At 37.7% G+C, this 24,112-nt stretch overlaps 1 protein-coding gene across 3 annotated transcripts in view; it reads left to right on the top strand.

Annotated features, from left to right (window-relative positions):
• Positions 1-24,112, top strand: part of LOC123527409 (protein kinase C iota type-like) — a 213,633-nt gene that overhangs the window by 170,333 nt on the left and 19,188 nt on the right. For 2 of the 3 annotated variants that reach the window (XM_053523317.1, XM_045306832.2), the window contains exons 14-16: positions 763-888; positions 14,051-14,130; positions 22,150-22,355. In XM_053523317.1, the coding sequence (XP_053379292.1) occupies positions 763-888; positions 14,051-14,130; positions 22,150-22,355 (412 nt within the window). Of the gene's footprint in view, positions 1-762; positions 889-1,376; positions 6,000-14,050; positions 14,131-22,149; positions 22,356-24,112 lie in introns of those variants that run through there. The other variant, XM_045306834.2, reaches the window with a different exon arrangement.

The following is a 24,112-nucleotide window of genomic DNA, read 5'->3' as shown; positions in this document are numbered from 1 at the left end:
TAGTGGACCTCTACAAGATTTGTTCAAATCTTGACCCCCCAGGGTCAAATTGACACAGCCCCAGGGGTTACTTGATTGTACATAGGGAAATCTTCATAAATTTGCTAAAAATAAACCAGAAGGCCTAGATCTTGGATATTTGATATGTAACATTGCCTAGTAAACTTCTACAAACTTTGTTCAAAGCATGACCCCCGGGGTAAAATTGACCCCGCCCCAGTGGTAACTTAATTGTACATCGGAAAATCTTCAAAAAATTTCTAAAAATAAACCAGAAGGCCTAGAGCTTAGATATTTGACATGTAGCATTGCCTAGAGGACCTCTACAAAATTTGTTCAAATCATGACCCCCGGCATCAAATTGGCCCCGCCCCAGGGGTTACTTGATTGTACATAGGAAAATCTTCCAAAAAATGTCTAGAAATAAACTAGAAGGCCTAGAGCTTAGATATTTGGTGTGTAGCATTGCCTATTGGATCTCTACCAAGTTTGTTCAAATCATGACCCCGGGGTCAAGCTTAAATGCAAATATTCATAGCAACCATTTAACCATGTGAGCGATATAGGGCCATCATGGCCCTCTTGTTAGGATTTTCCAGCCCTTCTGGATCCGTACATGAAGATGAAAATAGTATTTAGATCATTTCATTTTCACTATTTCTTAGAATACATTATACATTGATATTTGACTTGTTTTTGTGGTATATATAGTGATTCTTACATTTATCCTCACGGTTCACTATTATGTTATCTCTATTTTAGATTACAGTGTAGACTGGTGGGCTCTAGGAGTATTGATGTTTGAGATGCTGGCAGGACGGTCCCCGTTCGATGTAGTCGGTGGTGCAGAAAACCCTGATCAAAATACTGAAGACTACCTATTCCAAAGTAAGAGAAACATTCTGTCTTGTTACATACAGTTATCTGATCATTGAAAATAAGATTTTATAGTTCAGAATTTCTGTTACATGAATATTGCAGTAGAGTTTATTTCAAGGGTAAATGCAGAAAGGAGAAAAGTGCCTCCTTTATTCATATGCAGATGTCTGCTTTCTGTATTAACCCCACAATTTGTTTGTTTCTTTATTTCTTGTTTTTCACAGATTTATTGAAGGTAGATTATATTTTTGTTTTCACTGTTTCAGATAATGAGATTATTAAATTGATTTCACTGGGAAAGAACTACACCAAAATCAGAAGAATTTCATATATTTTTACACCATCTGAGCACAAAGTGCTCAAGGTGAGCTATTGTGATTGCCCTGTGTCTGTCTTCGTGCATTATCAACAGTTTGACTTTTACCACTCTAGAGGTCACAATTTTGGCCCAACCTTAATGAAACTTGGTTAGAATATTACCCTTATTAATATTTCAGATGTGTTCATAACTGGATCAGCTGGGATCAAGAAGAAGGTCAATTAATAGAAAAGCCTTGTTAACACTGTAAAGGCAACATTGTCTACTTGATCTTTATAAAACTTGAAATGTTTGCCTCTGTGAAGTCTGTCATTTTTTTTTTGGATTTAACGTCGCACCGACACATGATAGGTCATATGGCTACTTTCCAGCTTTAATGATGGAGGAAGACCCCAGGTGCCCCTCCGTGCATTATTTCATCACGAGCGGGCACCTGGGTAGAACCACCGACCTTCCGTAAGCCAGCTGGATGGCTTCCTCACATGAAGAATTCAACGCCCCGAGTGAGGCTCAAACCCACATCGATGAGGTGCAAGTGATTTGAAGTCAGCGGCCTTCGGCCACGGAGGCCCCCGAAGTCTAGGTCAAGTTTAGATATGTGCCATTAGGTAAAATCGTAGAAAAACCTTGATAACTCTCCACAGGTCACATATTTTACTAGGGTTGCCTTAGTTTGAAAAGTAGGTCACTTAGTAAAATGATATAAAAACCTTGATAACGCTTTAGAGGTCACATTTTTTTCTTGACTTTCATTACATTCATTATCAGAATGTTTGTCTCTATTAAATCTAGGTCAGGTTTAAACCCTCCCCCGCCCCAACCCCCGAAAAAAAAAAAAAATATAAAAAATAGTCTGTCCTTCCGAATTTGAGTTGCGTATATCTCAAAAAGTGTTTGACAGAGTTATCAAACCTCACAGGATTGTCATTCAGCATAATTATGAAGTTGTGCATCTGGTCTTTTTAATAGGGATTTCACACAGCTAGACGAGAGTTATGGCCCTTGACTAAGTAGAAAAATATGCATAGAAAGGGCCTTTTGCATATATCTTAAAAATTATTATGTCTCCCCCATAAAATGAAAAATGGGGAGACATATTGTTTTTGCCTTCGCCGTCCGTCCATCAGCATTAAGCTTGTCCGGCTTTCACAGGCCAAACTGCTGGCCGAATTTCGACGAAACTTCACAGGAGTGATCAGTACCAAGCCTAGTTGTGCATATCGCCAGCACGTTCCTCTTCGCTGCACAAATTGCCACAAGAACTTAAAATAGAAAACTCTTGTCCAGCTTAACTTCACAGGAGTGATCAGTACCAACCCACCAGCACATTCAGCTTCGCTGCACAAAATGGCCGCCAGAGCTAAAAAAAAAAAAAAGAGAAAAATCTTGTCCGGCTTTCACAGGTCAAACTGCTGGCTGGATTTCGACGAAACTTAATAGGAGTGATCAGTACCAACTCTAGTTGTGCATATCACTGGTACGTTCCACTTTGCTGCTCAAAATGGCCTCCAGAGCTAAAAATAGAAAAATCTTGTCCGGCTTTCACAGGTGTAACTGCTTGTTTGATTACAACAAAACTTCACGGGTGTGATCAGTACCAACCCTAGTTGTGTACATTCCGCTTTGCTGGACAAAATGACCACCAGAGCTAAAATTAGAAAAAATCTTGTCTGGCTTTCACAGGTCAAACTGCTGGCTGGATTTCGGCGAAACATCACAGAAGTGATCAGTACAAAGCCTAGTTGTGCATACCACCAAAACGTTCCGCTTTGCTGCACAATATGGCTTCCAGAGCTAAAAAAAGAAAAATCTTGTCCGGCTTTCACAGGTCAAACTGCTGGACAGATTTCGACGAAACTTCTCAGGAGTAATCAGTACCAAGCCTAGTTGTGCATGTTGCCGACATGTTCCGCTTCGCTACACAAAATGGCTGCCAGAGCTAAAGGTATACATACGGGGAGACATATGTTTTTGTGACAAAAACACCTTCTAGTGTCACCTAGAGTCATGAAACCATGTAGGAATAATTTCAAGAATGTGAATTTGTGCACCTGAGTTTTGTTTTAGATTACATTTTGCAAGACCAGAGTTATGGCTTAGTTAAAATATGCATTAAGTGCATAAAAGTTTGTCTCCCATGTATCTCAAAGAGTAAAAGGTAAAGGTCTTGTTTATTATTGTGTCACCCTTATTGAAAGGCACAGCCAATTTGGCTTATGAGACACCTTTACTGTGCATATCAATTACCTCTCAACTCCTACCACTATGCCAGGCGCCAGGCGGATAGAAGTCAGTAACCATTTATTTAACTAGCTCACGGCTCATGAACCGGCCTTTTCAGAATGAATCCCACGACAAACATCCCTCGGACGAATGCTCCCCATGGGGCTCGAACCTTTGACCTTCCGATCCCGAGGCGTCAAACAGTATTTGACCTAGAGTCAGAAAACTTCAGAGGATCGTTACATAACATGTGAAGTTGTGCAGCTGGTGCTCTGTTTGCGTTTTCACTCAGCTAGACTTGATTTATTGAAAAAAACATATTAAAGTGCATGAACGTGTGTGTTATATATATCTTAAGATATATTTGACCTGGAGTCATAAAACAATGTGCAGTGAAAGAAAGTGGGCATCCTATGGACATGTAGTTCCCCTTGATTTGGTAAAAAGTAGGGATTTTTTATCGTATCGTAGTAACCTATTTATGGATATTTGTGAAACTACAGAAATACATAGATCACTTCAGTAACTTCAGATTTATTGCCCTTCGATTGTTCTACAATTCATAAATTCCCACAAGACAAAGTAATTCCATGAATAGATATCTATATGGCAGTGGTGTATACACATCTTTTGTCGGGATCTCTTTAGTAATTGCAGAGTTATTACCCATGCAGAGTTATTGCCCTTCAATTCTTTTAAAATTCATAAATAAAATTCTGGCAAAACAGAGTAACCTATTGATAGATCTCATGAAACCTAATACAAATATAGATCAGTATAAGGCAATGGTGCACACACAACTGTAATCAGGGTCTCTCACAATTGGTTTGTAGGATTTTCTACAAATATAGATCAGTATAAGGCAGTGGTGCACACACAACTTTAATCAGGGTCTCTCACAATTGGTTTGTAGGATTTATACAAATATAGATCAGTATAAGGCAGTGGTGCACACACAACTGTAATCAGGGTCTCTCACAATTGGTTTGTAGGATTTTCTACAAATATAGATCAGTATAAGGCAGAGGTGCACACACAACTGTAATCAGGGTCTCTCACAATTGCTTTGTAGGATTTTCTACAAATATAGATCAGTACAAGGCAGTGGTGCACACACAACTGTAATCAGGGTCTCTCACAATTGCTTTGTAGGATTTTCTACAAATATAGATCAGTATATGGCAGAGGTGCACACACAACTGTAATCAGGGTCTCTCACAATTGGTTTGTAGGATTTTCTACAAATATAGATCAGTATAAGGCAGAGGTGCACACACAACTGTAATCAGGGTCTCTCACAATTGGTTTGTAGGATTTTCTACAAATATAGATCAGTATATGGCAGAGGTGCACACACAACTGTAATCAGGGTCTCTCACAATTGGTTTGTAGGATTTATACAAATATAGATCAGTATAAGGCAGTGGTGCACACACAACTTTAATCAGGGTCTCTCACAATTGGTTTGTAGGATTTATACAAATATAGATCAGTATAAGGCAGTGGTGCACACACAACTTTAATCAGGGTCTCTCAGAATTGGTTTGTAGGATTTCAGTAAAACCTGGTAAAAATTACATTATGCTTGCTATACAGGGTATTTCTTTGCAAATTTAATGTTATTTCAAAGTCCATTTTTAGCTCACCTGTCACAAAGTGACAAGGTGAGCTTTTGTGATCGCGCGGCGTCCGTCGTCCGTCCGTCCGTCCGTGCGTGCGTGCGTCCGTACGTCCGTAAACTTTTGCTTGTGACCACTCTAGAGGTCACATTTTTCATGGGATCTTTATGAAAGTTGGTCAGAATGTTCACCTTGATGATATCTAGGTCAAGTTCGAAACTGGGTCACGTGCCGTCAAAAACTAGGTCAGTAGGTCTAAAAATAGAAAAACCTTGTGACCTCTCTAGAGGCCATATATTTCACAAGAGCTTCATGAAAATTGGTCAGAACGTTCACCTTGATGATATCTAGGTCAAGTTCGAAACTGGGTAACGTGCCTTCAAAAACTAGGTCAGTAGGTCAAATAATAGAAAAACCTTGTGACCTCTCTAGAGGCCATATTTTTCATGGGATCTTTATGAAAGTTGGTCTGAATGTTCATCTTGATGATATCTAGGTCAAGTTCGAAACTGGGTCACGTGCGGTCAAAAACTAGGTCAGTAGGTCTAAAAATAGAAAAACCTTGTGACCTCTCTAGAGGCCATATATTTCAAGAGATCTTCATGAAAATGGGTCAGAATGTTCACCTTGATGATATCTAGGTCAGGTTCGAAAGTGGGTCACGTGCCTTCAAAAACTAGGTCAGTAGGTCTAAAAATAGAAAAACCTTGTGACCTTTCTAGAGGCCATATATTTCACAAGATCTTCATGAAAATTAATCAGAACGTTCACCTTGATGATATCTAGGTCAGGTTCGAAACTGGGTCACGTGCCATCAAAAACTAGGTCAGTAGGTCAAATAATAGAAAAACCTTGTGACCTCTCTAAAGGCCATATTTTTCATGGGATCTGTATGAAAGTTGGTCTGAATGTTCATCTTGATGATATCTAGGTCAAGTTCGAAACTGGGTCACGTTCGGTCAAAAGCTAGGTCAGTAGGTCTAAAAAAAGAAAAACCTTGTGACCTCTCTAGAGGCCATATATTTCATGAAATCTTCATGAAAATTGGTCAGAATGTTCACCTTGATGATATCTAAATCAAGTTCGAAAGTGGGTCACGTGCCATCAAAAGCTAGGTCAGTAGGTCAAATAATAGAAAAACCTTGTGACCTCTCTAGAGGCCATATTTTCCATGGGATCTGTATGAAAGTTGGTCTGAATGTTCATCTTGATGATATCTAGGTCAAGTTCGAAAGTGGGTCACGTGCCGTCAAAAACTAGGTCAGTAGGTCAAATAATAGAAAAACCTTGTGACCTCTCTAAAGGCCATATTTTTCAATGGATCTTCATGAAGGTTGGTTTGAATGTTCATCTTGATGATATCTAGGTCAAGTTCGAAACAGGGTCATGTGCGGTCAAAAACTAGGTCAGTAGGTCTAAAAATAGAAAAACCTTGTGACCTTTCTAGAGGCCATACTTGTGAATGGATCTCCATAAAAATTGGTCAGAATGTTCATCTTGATGATATTTAGGTCAAGTTCGAAAGTGGGTCACGTGCCTTCAAAAAGTAGGTCAGTAGGTCAAATAATGAAAAAACGTTGTGACCTCGCTAGAGGCCATATTTTTCATGGGATCTGTATGAAAGTTGGTCTGAATGTTTATCTTGATGATATCTAGGTCAAGTTTGAAACTGGGTCAACTGTGATCAAAAACTAGGTCAGTAGGTCTTGAAATAGAAAAACCTTGTGACCTCTCTAGAGGCCATACCCTTGAATGGATCTTCATGAAAATTGGTCAGAATGTTCACCTTGATGATATCTAGGTCAAGTTCGAAACTGGGTCACGTGCCTTAAAAAACTAGGTCAATAGGTCAAATAATAGAAAAACCTTGTGACCTCTCTAGAGACCATATTTTTCAATGGATCTTCATGAAAATTGGTTAGAATTTTTATCTTGATAATATCTAGGTCAAGTTCAAAACTGGGTCACATGAGCTCAAAAACTAGGTCACTATGTCAAATAATAGAAAAAACGACGTCATACTCAAAACTGGATCATGTGGGAAGAGGTGAGCGATTCAGGACCATCATGGTCCTCTTGTTGCTAATGGGATATTGTGACCAAGCTAAGTACATATATAGCTTTCTTGGAAACTGATGTACGGTATGCATGCTGGTCACTGGGATCAAGGTCAGTGTCGTTGTTATTAAAAATAAAAAATTCTGTCTGCTCAATTTTTTCAGTAATGAATAAGGTATTGCATCTAAACTTGGAATTTAGGAAGCTTGCATGGAGGCCATGGTTTTGGATGTATTTTGGGTTGCTTGGGTTAAGGTCAAGGTCAAGATAATTGTTGCTAAAAATAGAAAAGTGGTTTTCTCATGATAACTTAGTTAGGAATGAGGTTAGCAGACCAAACCTGGTAATAGGTAGTTTGATAGAGTTTTATGGTATATATTCCAGAGATATTGACGACGATCTGTTATTGCTATTGCATTGTGAAAAAACAAGTAAAGGATTATTTTCAAAAGACTTCAATTTAGATACTTTTGGACAAGATGAGTGTTCTAGTTTATTTCGATTTGCCAAGGACCATTTATACCATTTGAGTTCTGAATTACATGTTCCTGAAAAATTTGTTGCCTCCAATGGGACGGCAGTGAGTGGGACAGAAGCTCTCTGCGTGATGTTAAAACGATTGTCGTACCCAAATAGACTACAGGAACTGAGTGAATTTTTGCAAAGGCCAATATCTGAGATAAGCTATATTTCTAATTCATTGACTGACTTCCTATATGACAGCTATAGTCATCTTCTCTCTGAATTAGACAGAAGCTGGTTGTCTGAAGACAACCTCCATGCATTTGCGAATGCCATTTCCAATGCAGGTTCACCATTAACAAACTGTTTGGGATTCATTGATGGAACTGTAAGACCAATATGTAGGCTCGTCATGAATCAAAGGGTAGTATTCAATGGACATAAACGTGTGCATAGTCTTAAGTTCCAATAAATGGCTTAATTGCTAATATGTTTGGTCCAGTTGAAGGGAGGAGGCACAATGCTGGTATGCTGAGGGAAAGTGGACTTTTAGATACATTGCATCAGAGAAGGACAATGGCTGACAGTACTATATACTCACTATACGGGGACCCAGCCTACCCTATCCACCCTCATTTGATTGGACCATTCAGGGGACCCCGTCTCTCAAACGAAGAACAAGTATTCAACAGGAAGATGTCATCTGTGAGAGTTACTGTTGAACTTCTCTTTAACAAGATTGTTAGAAACTTTGCATTTGTTGATTTTTGCAAGAATCAAAAGTTGTGTTTACAGCCAGTTAGCAAATATTATGTTGTGGCAGCCATGCTATCTAACTGCCACACTTGTTTGTATGGTAATCAAGTTGCCGAAATGTTCAAACTTCAACTGCCAAATCTTCGGGAGTACCTTCATGGATGAATTATTGAAAGAAAAACATAAAACTATAGAGCTTTAATAAACTTTACTGTTGACATGTACAGTGGTGTGAAAATGAAAAAAAATCTATAATTGTTTAAAGTATTGAAATTAGAAAGTTTGAAAAGGTCTACAGTAATGTATGCTTGAAATTCATAAATGGATTAAAACTAAAGTTAATTAAAACCAAAATATATTGTTAACTGTATTACGACTGGTATTTCATTATAACATAACTAAATTGAGTTTTGTGTTCTTAAGAAAATGTTTACAAGTAAAATGGACATTACATACAATTATGGCATCAGACAGACAGACGGACGGACGGACAGACATACGCACAGATGTACAGACAGACGGAGGAACGGATGGACAGGTGTGCATCCAGACGGATGGAAAGACAGACAGATGGATAGACGATCAGACATACAGAGGGACGGAAGGACAGAGGGACAGGTGGACATACAGATGGACGTACGGACAAATCATGATCAAAGTTACAAACACAAATAAAAGAAATTGAATATGTCATTAAAATTGAAGGCACTCGCTACAGTTTTTCCTTACGGGTCGATATTTACTCCAACACCGTGCCAATTTGGTTGTGTTTCTAATCGATGTAGCTCACTGCAGAGTTGGTGCGGTCCTCTGCGCATGCCCGGAAGTGATTATCTAATGTTCCGTACGGCAAAAATTTGCAAATTATTGTATGTTCGCATGCATTTAATGTACAAAATGTATAATATACTGACTGAAGGTTAGGGTAAGTATCACCATGGTTACAAAATGTATACATTTAAAGTACTTTTAGTTCAAATTGCTTCAATCCGACATATACTGGAGTCTGTTATTTATACCAGCGCTCAAACTCTGCATTGAGTCACAGCTGTTTCTAATCCCGTACTGTACTCGTACCGTACATTCGTAAACTATAGGTTTTGTTAAAAAAAAAAAAGGTGGAAACATTCATTGTTCTGTGCCATCAAAATGCTTCAGAAACACCTTAAAATCCGCTTATTAAGAAATGTGCCGTTTGATAATTTTATATATATTTCTTAGTCATTTGCTCAAACACTGAAAGAGTATTTTGTACCAACCTGCGTTTTATAAATGCCCGCCACACCCCACCTCGTTGTAATTTGATTTAAGTGAAATCTAATATGGTGACCTATCAATTTTCTTTTTGTTTTAGATTAGGTAGACATAACCAAAAGGTATGTGCAGAGTTTGATTAAATTCTGTTATGTGAAACTCGATAAAATAGCAGAAGTACCAACTTAAAACTGACAAAAATATGCAAAAATAGCCCTTGGGTCTGCTGAACAAGTATTCCTTTCTTTACAAAATCATGTTCTTTTGATTTTTCTGAGCATGTTTCAAATAGATATATTGTTTACCGTTATAAAAATGCTTAGATAATCAAATTTATGCTGATTATTGTACTTTACTGAAATATATTTTAGGATTACAGAAATTTTGAAAAATGTTTAAAATAGCACCATATCTAGGGGCAAATTAAATTGAAACAAAGCTGGTGACCTAGTATTTTTATTTCATTTTTAGCTCATCTGATTTTTTGAAAAAAAATGATGAGTTATTGTCATCACTTGAGCGGTTGTCGGCGTCGGCGTTGCCTGGTTAAGTTTTATGTTTAGGTCAGCTTTTCTCCTAAACTATCAAAGCTATTGCTTTGAAACTTGGAATACTTGTTCACCATCATAAGCTGACCCTGTATAGCAAGAAACATAACTCCTTCTTGCTTTTTGCAAGATTTATGGCCCCTTTTGTACTTAGAAAATATCAGATTTCTTGGTTAAGTTTTATGTTTAGGTCAACTTTTCTCCTAAACTATCAAAGCTATTGCTTTGAAACTTGGAATACTTGTTCACCATCATAAGCAGACCCTGTACATCAAGAAACATAACTCCATCCTGCTTTTTGCAAGATTTATTGCCCCTTTTGGACTTAGAAAATCAGTTTTCTTGGTTAAGTTTTATGTTTAGGTCAGCTTTTATCCTAAACTATCAAAGCTATTGCTTTAAAACTTGCAACACTTGTTCACCATCATAAGTTGACCCTGTACAGCAAGAAACATAACTCCATCCTGCTTTTTGCAAGATTTATGGCCCCTTTTGGACTTAGAAAATATCAGATTTCTTGGTTAAGTTTTATGTTTAGGTCAACTTTTTCTCTTAAACTATCAAAGCTATTGCTTTGAAACTTACAACACTTGTTGACCATCATAAGCTGACCCTGTACAGCAAGCAACATAACTCCATCCTGCTTTTTGCAATAATTATTGCCCCTTTTGGACTTAGAAAATCATTTTCTTGGTTGAGTATTATGTTTAAGTCAACTTTTCTCATAAACTATCAAAGCTATTGCTTTAAAACTTGCAACAGTTTTTCACCATCATAAGTGGACACTGAACATCAAGAAACATACCTCTATCCTGCTTTTTGCAAGAATGATGGCCCTTTTTAGACTTAGAAAATCATGGGTAGGACAATATTTCTATTACACAAAAAAAATCAGATGAGCGTCAGCACCCGCAAGGCGGTGCTCTTGTTCAATACATCATAACATGATCTTTTAATACAAAACATTTCATCAAAATCTATTATTGAGAAAAAAATTACGAAACTGTAGCGAGCGTCCTTAAAATGATCTTGAATAAGTACCTTAAAACATTCTTTGTTTTATGAAATAAAAATGATTGAACAATCACCGTTATTTTCAATCTTAAGTTCAATGTCTAATTCATCTTTTCTAGAAGTTTTAGCATGGCGTCGCTTTGCCGTTTCTGAAGTTCGATAGCTGCTCTCCTTTCTTCTCTTTCTAACTCGAATCGTTGTTCTTGGAGACTTAGCTCCCTCTTTTTAAGTTCTATTTCCTTCTCTTTGATATCCTTTTCAGCTTCAGTCTTCATCTTCAAAAAGTCAAGTGGCGACATTCTTAGTGCCTTTCTGGTAGTTTCGTCTGAAATGATCATCGAGTTTTTAAAATAATAGTTACATGTTATGAAAAATGTGCATGTAATGATCTAGTATGATACTCACTATAATCAGATATACTGTCGAGATAAAGTAATGCTTCAACCTAAATTCTGCGAATTCACACACTAACAATTATTCTAAAAAGTTGTAAAGATTTTAATCAAGAATCAGGGAAATTGGTTCTGTCCAAATTCAGTCACATGCTTAATCGTTAATCTAACATCAACATCATGATATTTAAGGAAAGCAGAAACCCGTGTACATAGGCAAATAACAATTCGGCTGAATTTCATAAAATTTGACAAAACGTGTGCGTTGTGTAACAGATTTGATTTTGTTACAACAATTGATCAAAGTGTACTGGATGAATGAGTCGCCAAAAGGATCAAGAGTTGTTTATTGAAAATCTTTTTCTCAATTGCAAATAATCATTCAACCCTAATTGTTAAAGAAGTGAAGAATAGAAATAAATACTTTTCATTAGACCCTCAAGAGCTCTCTTTCAGATGTTTTTTCCTGTCTCCTTGTCTTTACTCTTTTGATCTTCTTTGGCATCTCATTCCTTCTGCTGGACGGCCTCTGCTTCCCTCTGAAGATCCAAACATTCTTGCAGAAGAACAGTCTTCTGTTAGGTCTTCTTCCTCTCCGGATCTATTTAAAATATCGTACACAAACAATTGTACAAGTCATGGTGTCATTAGTAACATGTCGACAACTATACCTTAAATAATAACACAAGTTAAGTGTTCGCAGTCAGACAAGTACGCTAGCATAGGTTGACTGCCAAAATCAGACCAAGTTTCATAACATAAGTTAAGTATCGAAGTGATACCTGGTACGCTAGCATAATTTGACTGCCAAAATCTGACCAAGTTTCATAACATAAGTTAAGTATCGAAGTGATACCTGGTACACTAGCATAATTTGACTGCCAAAATCAGACCAAGTTTCATAACATAAGTTAAGTGTCGCAGTCAGACCAGGTACGCTAGCATAAGTTGACTGCCAAAATCAGACCAAGTTTCATAACATAAGTTAAGTATCGAAGTGATACCTGGTACGCTAGCATAATTTGACTGCCAAAATCAGACCAAGTTTCATAACATAAGTTAAGTATCGAAGTGATACCTGGTACGCTAGCATAATTTGACTGCCAAAATCAGACAAAGTTTCATAACATAAGTTAAGTATCGAAGTGATACCTGGTACGCTAGCATAAGTTGACTGCCAAAGTTAGACCAAGTTTGATAACATAAGTTAAGTGTCACAGTCAGACCAGGTACGCTAGCATAAGTTGACTGCCAAAATCAGACCAAGTTTGATAACAAAATTTAGGTATCGAAGTGATACCTGGTACGCTAGCATAATTTGACTGCCAAAATTAGACCAAGTTTGATAATATAAGTTAAGTGTCGCAGTCAGACCAGGTACGCTAGCATAAGTTGACTGCCAAAGTTAGACCAAGTTTGATAACATAAGTTAAGTGTCGCAGTCAGACCAGGTACGCTAGCATAAGTTGACTGCCAAAGTTAGACCAAGTTTGATAACATAAGTTAAGTGTCGCAGTCAGACCAGGTACGCTAGCATAATTTGACTGCCAAAATCAGACCAAGTTTCATAACATAAGTTAAGTATCGAAGTGATACCTGGTACGCTAGCATAATTTGACTGCCAAAATTAGACCAAGTTTGATAACATAAGTTAAGTGTCGCAGTCAGACCAGGTACGCTAGCATAAGTTGACTGCCAAAGTTAGACCAAGTTTGATAACATAAGTTAAGTGTCGCAGTCAGACCAGGTACGCTAGCATAAGTTGACTGCCAAAATCAGACCAAGTTTGATAACAAAATTTAGGTATCGAAGTGATACAACATGCATTACTTTTAATTTCATGGTAATAGTTACATGAAATGCAGGGCTGTCCATTTTTGCACTAAGTTTATTCTATATCTATTTGAATGATCAAGAATTTGTGTAAAATGGAATTTGAGTTTTTGAGTTAGCATCTTTTGTAGCTGCTATTGAAAGTCAGGTTATCTTTCATGTGCATAATGTTGGAGTGATAAATGATAAAAGGATGTGAAAAAAATAGTTTTAATTACATATTTCGATATCAAAATAACAGCAAATCATCGTCAAAATATTTGTCCGGCTACTGGTTTACCACACAGGGAAAGTATCTTCTTTTTATGACCCAATTTGAGGCCCCATGGATCCCATACTTTACATCACTAAGTGATGCTGATTACAATATCGCATACAGTAGGTACTGGAGTTTGTGCAGTGTGGGTTTCATTTATAACAAATATTTTTTGAGAAAGTAATAGACAAAAAAATATGAAAATTTGTCCTGCTACTGGTTCCAAGCCAGAGGACCTAGCCAAGGTAATTTTATATTGAAAATGTAAGGGAAGTGATTGCTTGAGTGAACCCTAATGCTTCAGTCATCGATGCCCGTGCATGCAGTGTTTCATTGTAGTTCAGTAATTGGCTCATTTTCTATAAAAGATAATTATATTGAGTGTGTTGTGTGTGTGTGCGTAGATGCCTGAATTGTGTTGTATTTGAATATTTCAGTAATCCTTGAGAAGACAATAAGAATACCAAGATCACTGTCTGTGAAAGCTGCATCAGTACTTAAAGGCTTCCTAAATAAGGTAGGACATCCTGTTTACAGACCTTGAATAATGTATAACCATTAGTATGTACAGCTAGTTAGCTGGCCTGCACTAGACGTTCAGGGTGAGCTATTATTTTAGGCCTGTGTCTGTCTTCCATCTTCTGGCATTTGCTTTTCACTTTAAACATCTTCTCCTCATATACTGCTGGATGGATCATCAACAAACATCTTCTCCTCATATACTGCTGGATGGATCATCAACAAACATCTTCTCCTCATATACTGCTGGATGGATCATCAACAAACATCTTCTCCTCTTATACTGCTGGATGGATCATCAACAAACTTAGTCTGTAGCATCCTTGTAAGGTCCTCTCTCAGATTCATTCAAATGGTTCTGCTTGACTTATTTTAGGGGCCGCCAAAGCTGAAAATAGCAAAACCTTTAAACAACTCATGAACCGCTTGATGGATCATCATTTAACTTTGTCAGTAGCAACATTCTCTCAAATTTGTTCAAATGGTTCCACTTGACTGATTTTAGGAGGCGCCAGAGAAAGTTTAAAAAACAACAACTTCTCTTTAACTTCTTCATGGAATATCTCCAAACTGACTGTCTTTAGCATCCTTCTAAAGTCCTCCCATAAATTTGTTCAAATGATTCCACTTGACTTATTATAAAGTAATTAACCCACACATCGTGGTGTGAGATCTTAAAATATCAAACTTCTTATATTCACCCTTATGCCACATATTTGATGTTATAACAATGTATTCTGTTGAAAATCATTGTTTTTCTAATAAATCTAAAATAAAAGCATTTGTCTATGATTTCTGATTAGGGTTTCCCATAAAAAAATAACGGGATTACGTTCAGTGAGCACCTTGCAAAAATTACGTGTCAGTGAGAAAAAAGTTATGTAGAGTGATGAAGCAAAATGATGCATAATATAGAAAAATGGGGCGTAATGTATAAATAAATTTAATAATAGAGCTAAAATACTTGCACAATGACATGTTTTATTGCTTGTAAAACATTTTCTTTCATGAATTATGATAATTATTTAGGAATGGTCTCCGTCCTTCCATCTGTCCGTCCGTAACATATCGTTTCCGCTCTGTATCTCCAAAACCCATTGAAGAATTTTCATGAAACTTGAGTCAAATGATCACCTCATCAAGACGATGTGCAGAACCCATGAGTCAGCCATGTGGGCTCAAGGTCAAGGTCACAACTCGAGGTCAAAGGTTTGAGCCTTCCATTTCGTGTCCACTCTGTATCTCCTAAACCCCTTGGAGGATAATCATGAAACTTGGGTCAAATGATCACCTCATTAAGACGATGTGCAGAACTCATGAGTCAGCCATGTCGGCACAAGGTCAAGATCACAACTCGAGGTCAAAGGTTTGAGCCTTCAGTGTTGTGTCTGCTCTATATCTTCTAAACCCATTGAAGGATAATCATGAAACTTGGGTTAAATTATCACCTTATCAAGATGATGTGCAGAACTCATGAGTCAGCTGTTTCGGCTTAAGGTCAAGGTCACAACTCGGGGTCAAATGTTTGAGTCTTCCGTTTTGTGTCCACTCTGTATCTCCTAAACCCTGTGAAGGATTTTCATGAAACTTGGGTCAATTAATCACCTCATCAAGACGATATGCAGAACTCATGAGTCAGCCTTGTTGGCTGAAGGTTAAGGTCACAACTCAAGGTCAAAGGTTTGAGCCTTCTATTTTATGTCTGCCTTGTATCTCCTTAACCCGTCTAAGGATTTTAATATGACTTGACTGTAATATTCCATTTATCAAGACAATGTGCAGAATTCAAAATTCACCCCAGACAGCTTATGGTCAAGGTCACAACTCGATTGTTTAGTGGTTCCACCCAATACCATAAACCATTTCACTATCCATAACAATGGCGGGGGGATATAGCTGTCTTTCAGACTACCTTGTTATTAATTATTATTTTATATTATGTTAAAACACATTATCTAGGTACCATTCAAAGCTAAGCACGGCATAATGTAATGATGCCCTGTACAGCTATCTAAGCATAGTGCCGATCAGTAAGCTAGTAGAGGCGTAATCCATGTATGAAATTTTTACCAGAGCTAAAATACTTGCAGAGTGACATGGTGTATTGCATAAAAAAACATTTTCTCTCATAAATTAATGAGAAATATTAATTTTATCTATGGTAAACCGCATTACATAGATAGCACTCATAGCGAAGTCTGGCGTATTGATGATAAAAGCCTAGTATATATAGGCATATTATTGATTGTAAATACAGGCTTTGTTATCCCCCGCTGAAGGCGGAGGGATATAGTTTTGGCGTTGTTCTTCCGTCCATCTTTCTGTCCGTCCATCTGGATCCATATCTAGGAAGTGCTTGGGAGTATTTAAATAAAACTTCATGTACATGTTCACCACTATAGGGAAATGCAGCCCATCAAGTTTCAAGTAACACAAGAGTTATGGCCCTTAGAAGTTTCTAGTGTTAACTGTATAGGGTACTACAAATATGGCAATTTCTATGACATATTTGACCTAGAACTATGAAACTTAAATTGAATTTAGATCACCATATGCAAAGTTGTACCCTTCCCCCACATTGCTCCTCCACCCAGTTACCCCACCACCCTGATCTTGCCACCAAGTCACCCCACCACCCCGATCCTGCCACCCAGTCACCCCACCACCCCGATCTTGCCACCCAGTCACCCCACCACCCCGATCATGCCAGTGAAGTTTTGTACCCTGTCACCCTCCATCCCACCACCACCACCCCAAAAAACTTTTTTTTCATTCCTTTTTGTTTAAATTTTTTAAACCTTTCATGAATATTTATCAGCATGTGAAATTGTAACCACAAACACCCACCCATCCCTCCGCCCCACCACCACCCATGTTCCAGATTTCTTACTTTATTGTGCTTTCTTTAAAGGACATCTGTCCTTAATCATGATATGAACTTGCGCACCTCCTTTTTTTCATCTGGCTCCGCCCCCTATTTTTAGAGTTATGGCCCCTGAAATAGTCAAAAATGCATATTTTCACCTTGTGACGCGCCTAGCTCAAAAGGTTTTTGATATAGATTCATGAAACCTTGCATGAGTCTTAATCATGATATGAACTTGCGCACCTCCTATTTTTCATTTGGCTCCGCCCCCTATTTTTAGATTTATGGCCCCTGAAATAGTCAAAAATACACATTTTCACCTTGTGACACGCCTAGCTCAAAGTGTATTTGATATAGATTCATGAAATCTTGCATGAGTCTTAATCATGATATGAACTTGCGCACCTCCTATTTTTCATTTGGCTCTGCCCCCTATTTTCAGAGTTATGAACCCTGAAATAGTCAAAAATGCACATTTTCACCTTGTGACACGCTTAGCTCAAAAAGTATTTGATATAGATTCATGAAATCTTGCATGAATCTTAATCATGATATGAACTTGCGCACCTCCTATTTTTCATTCGGGTCCCCTCCCTATTTTTAGAGTTATGGCCCCTGAAATAGTCAAAAATGTACATTTTCACCTTGTGACGCACCTAGCTCAAAAAGTATAATATAAATGGTTGAAAAGTCTTTATAATGATATAAACTTGCACACCTCATATTTTTTGGCTGGGTCCACCCCCTATTTTTAAAGTTATGGCCCCTGAAATAGTAAAAAATGCACTTTTTCACCTAATTATGTGCCTAGCTCAAAAAGTATATGATGTAAATTCAGGAAACCTTGCTGGAGTCTTATCGTGATGTGACCTTGCACACTTGGCATTCTTCTTGAGAATCTTAGCTCTTATTACAGAGTTATGGCCATTGAAATAGCCAAAATAGTGGATTTTTTGTTTGTGATGCTCATAGCTCAAAAAGTATAGGGCCTAGAATAATGAATCCTTTTCATCAAATGTTTGTTGAGGCTATACCCCATTAAGACTGCAAACATTTGAATTATTGCCCCTTATTTGTGACAAATGTACCAGTGGGGGGCACACCCTGTGTCCTACAGACACATTATAGTTAATTTCTTCCCTTTGTTGTTCCTGTTGGGCTTCATCAGTCAAAATTTTGCTCCTAACCTCTGATGTAATCCTTCGGGCATGAAACTACCGGCCTGATTTGAAAATAATTTTATTTGAAGTAACTTTAAGAAAATTTCAACTATATTTTCTCATAATTCTTTTGATTGATCTTGATTATGATTTTTTGACCTTCTTGTCCTTAAGTGCAATGATAACAGGTGAGAGATATAGGGCCATTTTGGCCCTCTTGTATGAGTTATATAGGAAAAAATCTTATTATCAGATCATATTTCCTAGACTGTTTAATTATAATTACCTGATGATCCCAAGTGATTAGGGGACACTTGACCTTGACCTACTTTCTTATTTTTAGCTCACCTGAGCACTTTTAGCTCAGCTGAGCACTTTGTGACCAGTCATTGTCCGGTGTGCGTCGTCCATTAACATTTGCCTTGTGAACACTCTAGAGGCCACAGTTGTGACCCAATCATTATGAAACTTGGTCAGAATGTTTGTCTTGATGATCTCTAGGTCAAGTTAGAAACTGGATCATGTGGGATAAAAAAAACTAGGTCCCTAGGCCAGATGAAATGAAAAGCTTGTGGACACTGTAGAGGCCACAGTGGTGACCCAATCTTTATGAAACTTGGTCAGAACGTTTGTCTTAATGATCTCTAGGTCAAATTGGAAACTGGGTCTTGTGGGATGAAAAACTAGGTCACTAGACCAGATCAAAGGAAAATCTTGTTAACACACTAGAGTCCACAGTTTAAGTTTGAAACTCATGAGAATTGGTCAGAATGTTTGTCTTGATGACCTCTAGTTCAGATTCAGATCTGGGTCATATAGGGTCAAAAACTAGGTCACCCGGTCAAATCAAAGGAACAGCTTGTGAACACTCTAGAGGCCACAGTTGTGACTCAATCTTTATGAAACTTGGTCAGAATGTTTGTCTTGATGATCTCTAGGTCAAGTTAGAAACTGGATCATGTGGGATAAAAATAACCAGGTCCCTAGGCCAGATGAAATGAAAGCTTGTGGACACTGTAGAGGCCACAGTGGTGACCCAATCTTTATGAAACTTGGTCAGAACGTTTGTCTTAATGATCTCTAGGTCAAATTGGAAACTGGGTCTTGTGGGATGAAAAACTAGGTCACTAGACCAGATCGAAGGAAAATCTTGTTAACACACTAGGGTCCACAGTTTAAGTTTGAAACTCATAAGAATTGGTCAGAATGTTTGTCTTGATTACCTCTAGGTCAGGTTCAAATCTGGGTCATGTGGGGTCAAAAACTAGGTCATCCTGTCAAATCAAAGGAAAAGCTTGATAACACTCCAGAGGCCATGTTTATGACCCTATCTTCATGAAACTTGGTCAAAATGACGATCTTAATGATTGAATCGAATGATCCCAAGTTCGAATCTTGACCATATGGGGTCAAAAGCTAGGTCACCTGTTAAAATAAAAGAAAAGCCTTGTGCATGCAATAGGGGCTGCATTTTTCATTTGATGTGCATGAAACTTGGTCAGAATGTTTGTCTGCATGAAATCTCTTATGAATTTTTATCTGGGTCATATGGTTTCAAAAACTAGGTCACCAGGTCAAATCAAAGAATAAGCTTGTTTACACCCTAAGGGGCACATTTTTGATTCTATCTTCATAAAACTTGGTCAGAATGTTTGTTAACATAAAGTCTTGGAGTATTTGAAATCTAGGTCAAATGGAAGGAAAAGCTTGTATACACTCTAGAGGCCACTTTTTTTGCTCCAATCTTCCCAAAACTTTGTCAGAATGTTTTCATGAAATTTTTGACATTCGAATCTGGGTCAACTAGGTCACTAGGTCAAATCAAAGAAAATGCTTGTTTACACTCAAGAGGCCACGTTTTTTGCTCCAATCTTAATGAAAATTGGTCAGAATATTTGTCTTAATGAAATCACTAGGTAAAACATGTTTACACTGTTATGGTATATTACTCAGGTGAGCCACCTAGGGCCATCTTGGCCCACTTGTTTAAGATACAGCCTTAAAATTTGGATGACATGAACAGTTTTGCACACTGATCTTAAAACGGACTTTTAGTGACCATGAATATGACCTACTGACATACTTTATTGTTTTTAGCTCACCTGAGCCAAAGGCTCATGGTGAGCTTTTGTGACCACTCAATATCCGGCGTCCGGCGTCCGGCTGTCAACATTTTCTAAAAAAATCTTCTTCTTGAAAACCACTGGGCAGAATTACACCAAACTTCAAAGGAATGATCCTTGGGTGGCCCCCTTTCAAAATTGTTCAAAGAATTGAATTCCATGCAAAACTCTAGTTGCCATGGCAACTGAAAGGAAAAACTTAAAAAATCTTCTTGTCCAAAACCACAGGGCCTAGGGCTTTGATATCTGGTGGTCCTCTACCAAAATTATTCAAATTATCCCCTTAGGGTCAAATATGGCCCCGCCCTGGGGGTCACATGGTTTACATGGACTTATATAGGGAAAACTTTGAAAATCTTCTTGTACAAAACCACATGGCCTAGGGCCTTGGTATTTGGTATGTAGCATCATCTAGTGATCCTCTACCAAGATTGTTCACATTATCCCCTAGGGTCAAATATGGCCCTGCCCTGGGGGTCTCATGGTTTATATAGACTTACATAGGGAAAACTTTGAAAATCTTCTTGTACAAAGCCACATGGCCTAGGGCTTTGATATTTGGTATGTAGCATCATCTAGTGGTCCTCTAACAGGATTGTTCAAATTATCCCCCTAGGATCAAATATGGTCCCGCCCCGGGGGTCCCAAGTTTTACATAGACATATATAGGAAAAAAAGTTTAAAAATCTTCTTGTCTGAAACAACAACACTTAGACCTTTGATATTTGGTTTGTAGCATTGTCTTATGGTCCTCAACCAAAATTGTTCAAATTGTATCCCTTGGGTGAAAAGAGGCCCTGCCCTGGCGGTTCCAAGTTTTATATAGACTTACATAGGAAAAAGCTTTAAAAATCTTCTTGTCTGATACCATACAACCTAGGCTTTTGATATTTGGTATGATGCATTGTCTAGTAGTCCTCTACCAAAATTGTTCAAATTATGCCCCTGGGGTTAAAAGAGGCCCAGCCCTGGGGTCACTTAGTTATTATGTGTGTAAGTTATATAGGAAAAATACTTAAAAAAATCATCTGATCCTATTTCCAAGACTGTTTGATTATAATTACCTGATGACCCCAAGTAATATGATGTCACTTGACTGTGACCTTGACCTACTTTCTTATTTTTTAAAATACAGCCTTGAAATTTTGATGACATACACAGTTTTGCACACAAATCGTATAACTGAATTTCATTGACCATGAATGTGACCTACTGACTTTCCTAATATTTTATCATCAGTTTGACATTCGAAACATGTAGCTCATATTACTCAGGTGAGCGATCCAGGGTCATCATGACCCTCTTGTTTAAGATACAGCCTTGAAATTTGGATGAAGTGTACAGTTTTGCACACGGATCTTAATGCTGACTTTTGGTGAGCATGAATGTGACCTACTGACCTACTTTCTTGTTTTTGAAGCTTTAGCAAATAAATTTGTTCAAGCAAGCATCTAAACTCAGATGAGCGATATAGAGCCATCATGGCCCTCTTGTTTTTGTTAGTGAAGCTTAAGCAAAGAAATTTGTTTAAGCAAGCAACTAAACTCAGATGAGCGGTATAGGGCCATCATGGTCCTCTTGTTTGAAATAAACCCAGATGTACATATAAATCTGGTATACATGTACTCGGAGAGGAAAATCACATGTGTAAATATCACAATGTGTACATTTGGGTAGTTGTTTAGATGTGTAGATATTATGGTGTTGCATAACGAAATTTCCTATATCTGTGCTTGAACGAAAATGTGATATTACGAAAGAACAGCTGCCGGTCCCTTGATTTTTCGTAGGACAGCAATTGTACTGTATCATAAAATGTTATTAAGTATGAGTGTTTATTATGAATTAATTATTATCATACTTTACAGAATCAGAAGGAGCGCCTGGGATGTCATCCACAGAATGGTTTTCCAGATATTCAGTCCCATGCATTTTTCCGAACAATTGACTGGGATATGTTACAACAGAAACAAATCTCACCACCATACAAACCTCAGTTAAAGGGAGAAAGAGATCTGGAACATTTTGACCCGGCATTTACAAACGAACCAGTCCAGCTTACACCAGATGACCCGTATGTTTTTTGTTTCTTATTATGTCTCCCATATGTAGGGACTGGCTCAGTATATTGATTTTGTCTTGCCCATCTGCCGATCCATCTGGACAGCTGCTCTGAAGCTGTTTGTTGGATTTCAGCCAGACTGCAAAAAGGTTATTCAAAGAAGAAAGGGTATAGTTATTATTGTTTTGCTCAGCCGTTCTTTCCATCTATGTGTAGGCCATTTGTTTTCTGAGTAAGAATTAGAGAATGCTTAGGCCATCAGAGGTCAAACTTTTTAGGATGATTGCCTGTGGTCAGCAGATCACCCTGTTGTTTTGAGGGTCAGTAGGTCAGTGTTCAAGATCTCTGACCTTTGGACTGAAAACAGATACTTCTCAATAAGTAAAAAATACCTTGACCTACAACAGTCAAACTTGATGGGATGATTGACTGTGGCATACATGTGATAAGTTCAGAATCCCAAAACTGGAGGTTTGCCATTTTTCAGCTGGAGTTGGGGTCTCAAAACTGGAGGTTTTTTATCGACATAAATTAAGCGCGCGGACACATAACTTAGAAGCAAAATCCAACATTTTTGGCCACACAATAATGTATGTAAGTCTACACCAGAAGAAACAATCCTCATGATTTGAATTTTGACAGAGTTATGCCACTTTTTAACTTCATTTTTTTTGTTAAAGTTTTGTATAATGTCTAATGTCTTTGTTACATACAAAGCTATTGCCTATTAACATTATTCTACTCGAGGACTTAAAAAAACGAAGCTCTAAATTGGTCTGAACACAACTCATAAATTATGTAAATTCCTTACCCCACCCACTTTCGTATAAAAATACTGATGATTTTCACATGAAAAATAGAAAATAGAAATGCATCAACATGTATTTACCCTTACCAAAATAATGTAGATTGATGTTATCAAATAAATGAGTGTGTGTTTTCATCCAATTTTCAATGAAATAAGTCCAGTTTATTAGCAAATTAATTTGGTCAACATTGGAAGAAAATGGCGTAACTCCGTAAGGGGAAATAACACTCCTGTTCTAAAAATAGTAATGGGTTGGGTTTTCCAACAATTATTCATGTGATTTTATTACCGAGCAAAATTTTTCTTTGAATAATCAAAATTCATTTCAGTTGGATGACTGGGAGTTTTTTTGCTTCAAATTGGTAAAAAATGGAGCTTAATTGGCACTGAGAATGGGCAGATATTCGGCCCCGTGAGACAGGTGGAAAAGGCCCTGCTTGTCTAATCCCTTATCAAGACAATCAATAATTCACCTGTGAAAAACAACTCTTTCCTCAGCAACATGTGTGTCAAACATGTATAATACACAACAGTCGGTGACACTTTGATTTATTGTGTAAACATGTTTGGCACTCCTCGGTAATTATCAACCCAGTCATAATACTGATTTTTATTTTTTGAAAAGCGGGAGAAATATGGTTTTGGTCGGGAGACGGGAGGCAAGGTGAAAAAATCGGGATTTTGACCCTCCCGCGCGGGAGATCACATGTATGGACTGTGGTCAGTAGATAACCCCAGTTTGTTTGAGGGTCAGTAGGTCAGAGACCAAGGTCACAGTAACTTTTAGGCTGAAGATTGTTTCAGCTTGATAACTAGAATACTTTAGGTCTGCTGCCTTCAAACTTAATATGATGATTGCCTGAAGTTAACATATGACCCCTTTTGTTTAAGTTGGTCAAAGGTTAAGGTTGCATTGACATTGAGACTGAAAATGGTTTCCATATGCATGTACTTACTACTT

The sequence above is a fragment of the Mercenaria mercenaria genome, chromosome 14 (assembly GCF_021730395.1).
Source record: "Mercenaria mercenaria strain notata chromosome 14, MADL_Memer_1, whole genome shotgun sequence".
Lineage (NCBI taxonomy): Eukaryota > Metazoa > Mollusca > Bivalvia > Venerida > Veneridae > Mercenaria > Mercenaria mercenaria.
The sequence above is the reverse complement of the archived record's forward strand: the minus strand, read 5'-3'. Positions and strand labels throughout refer to the sequence as shown.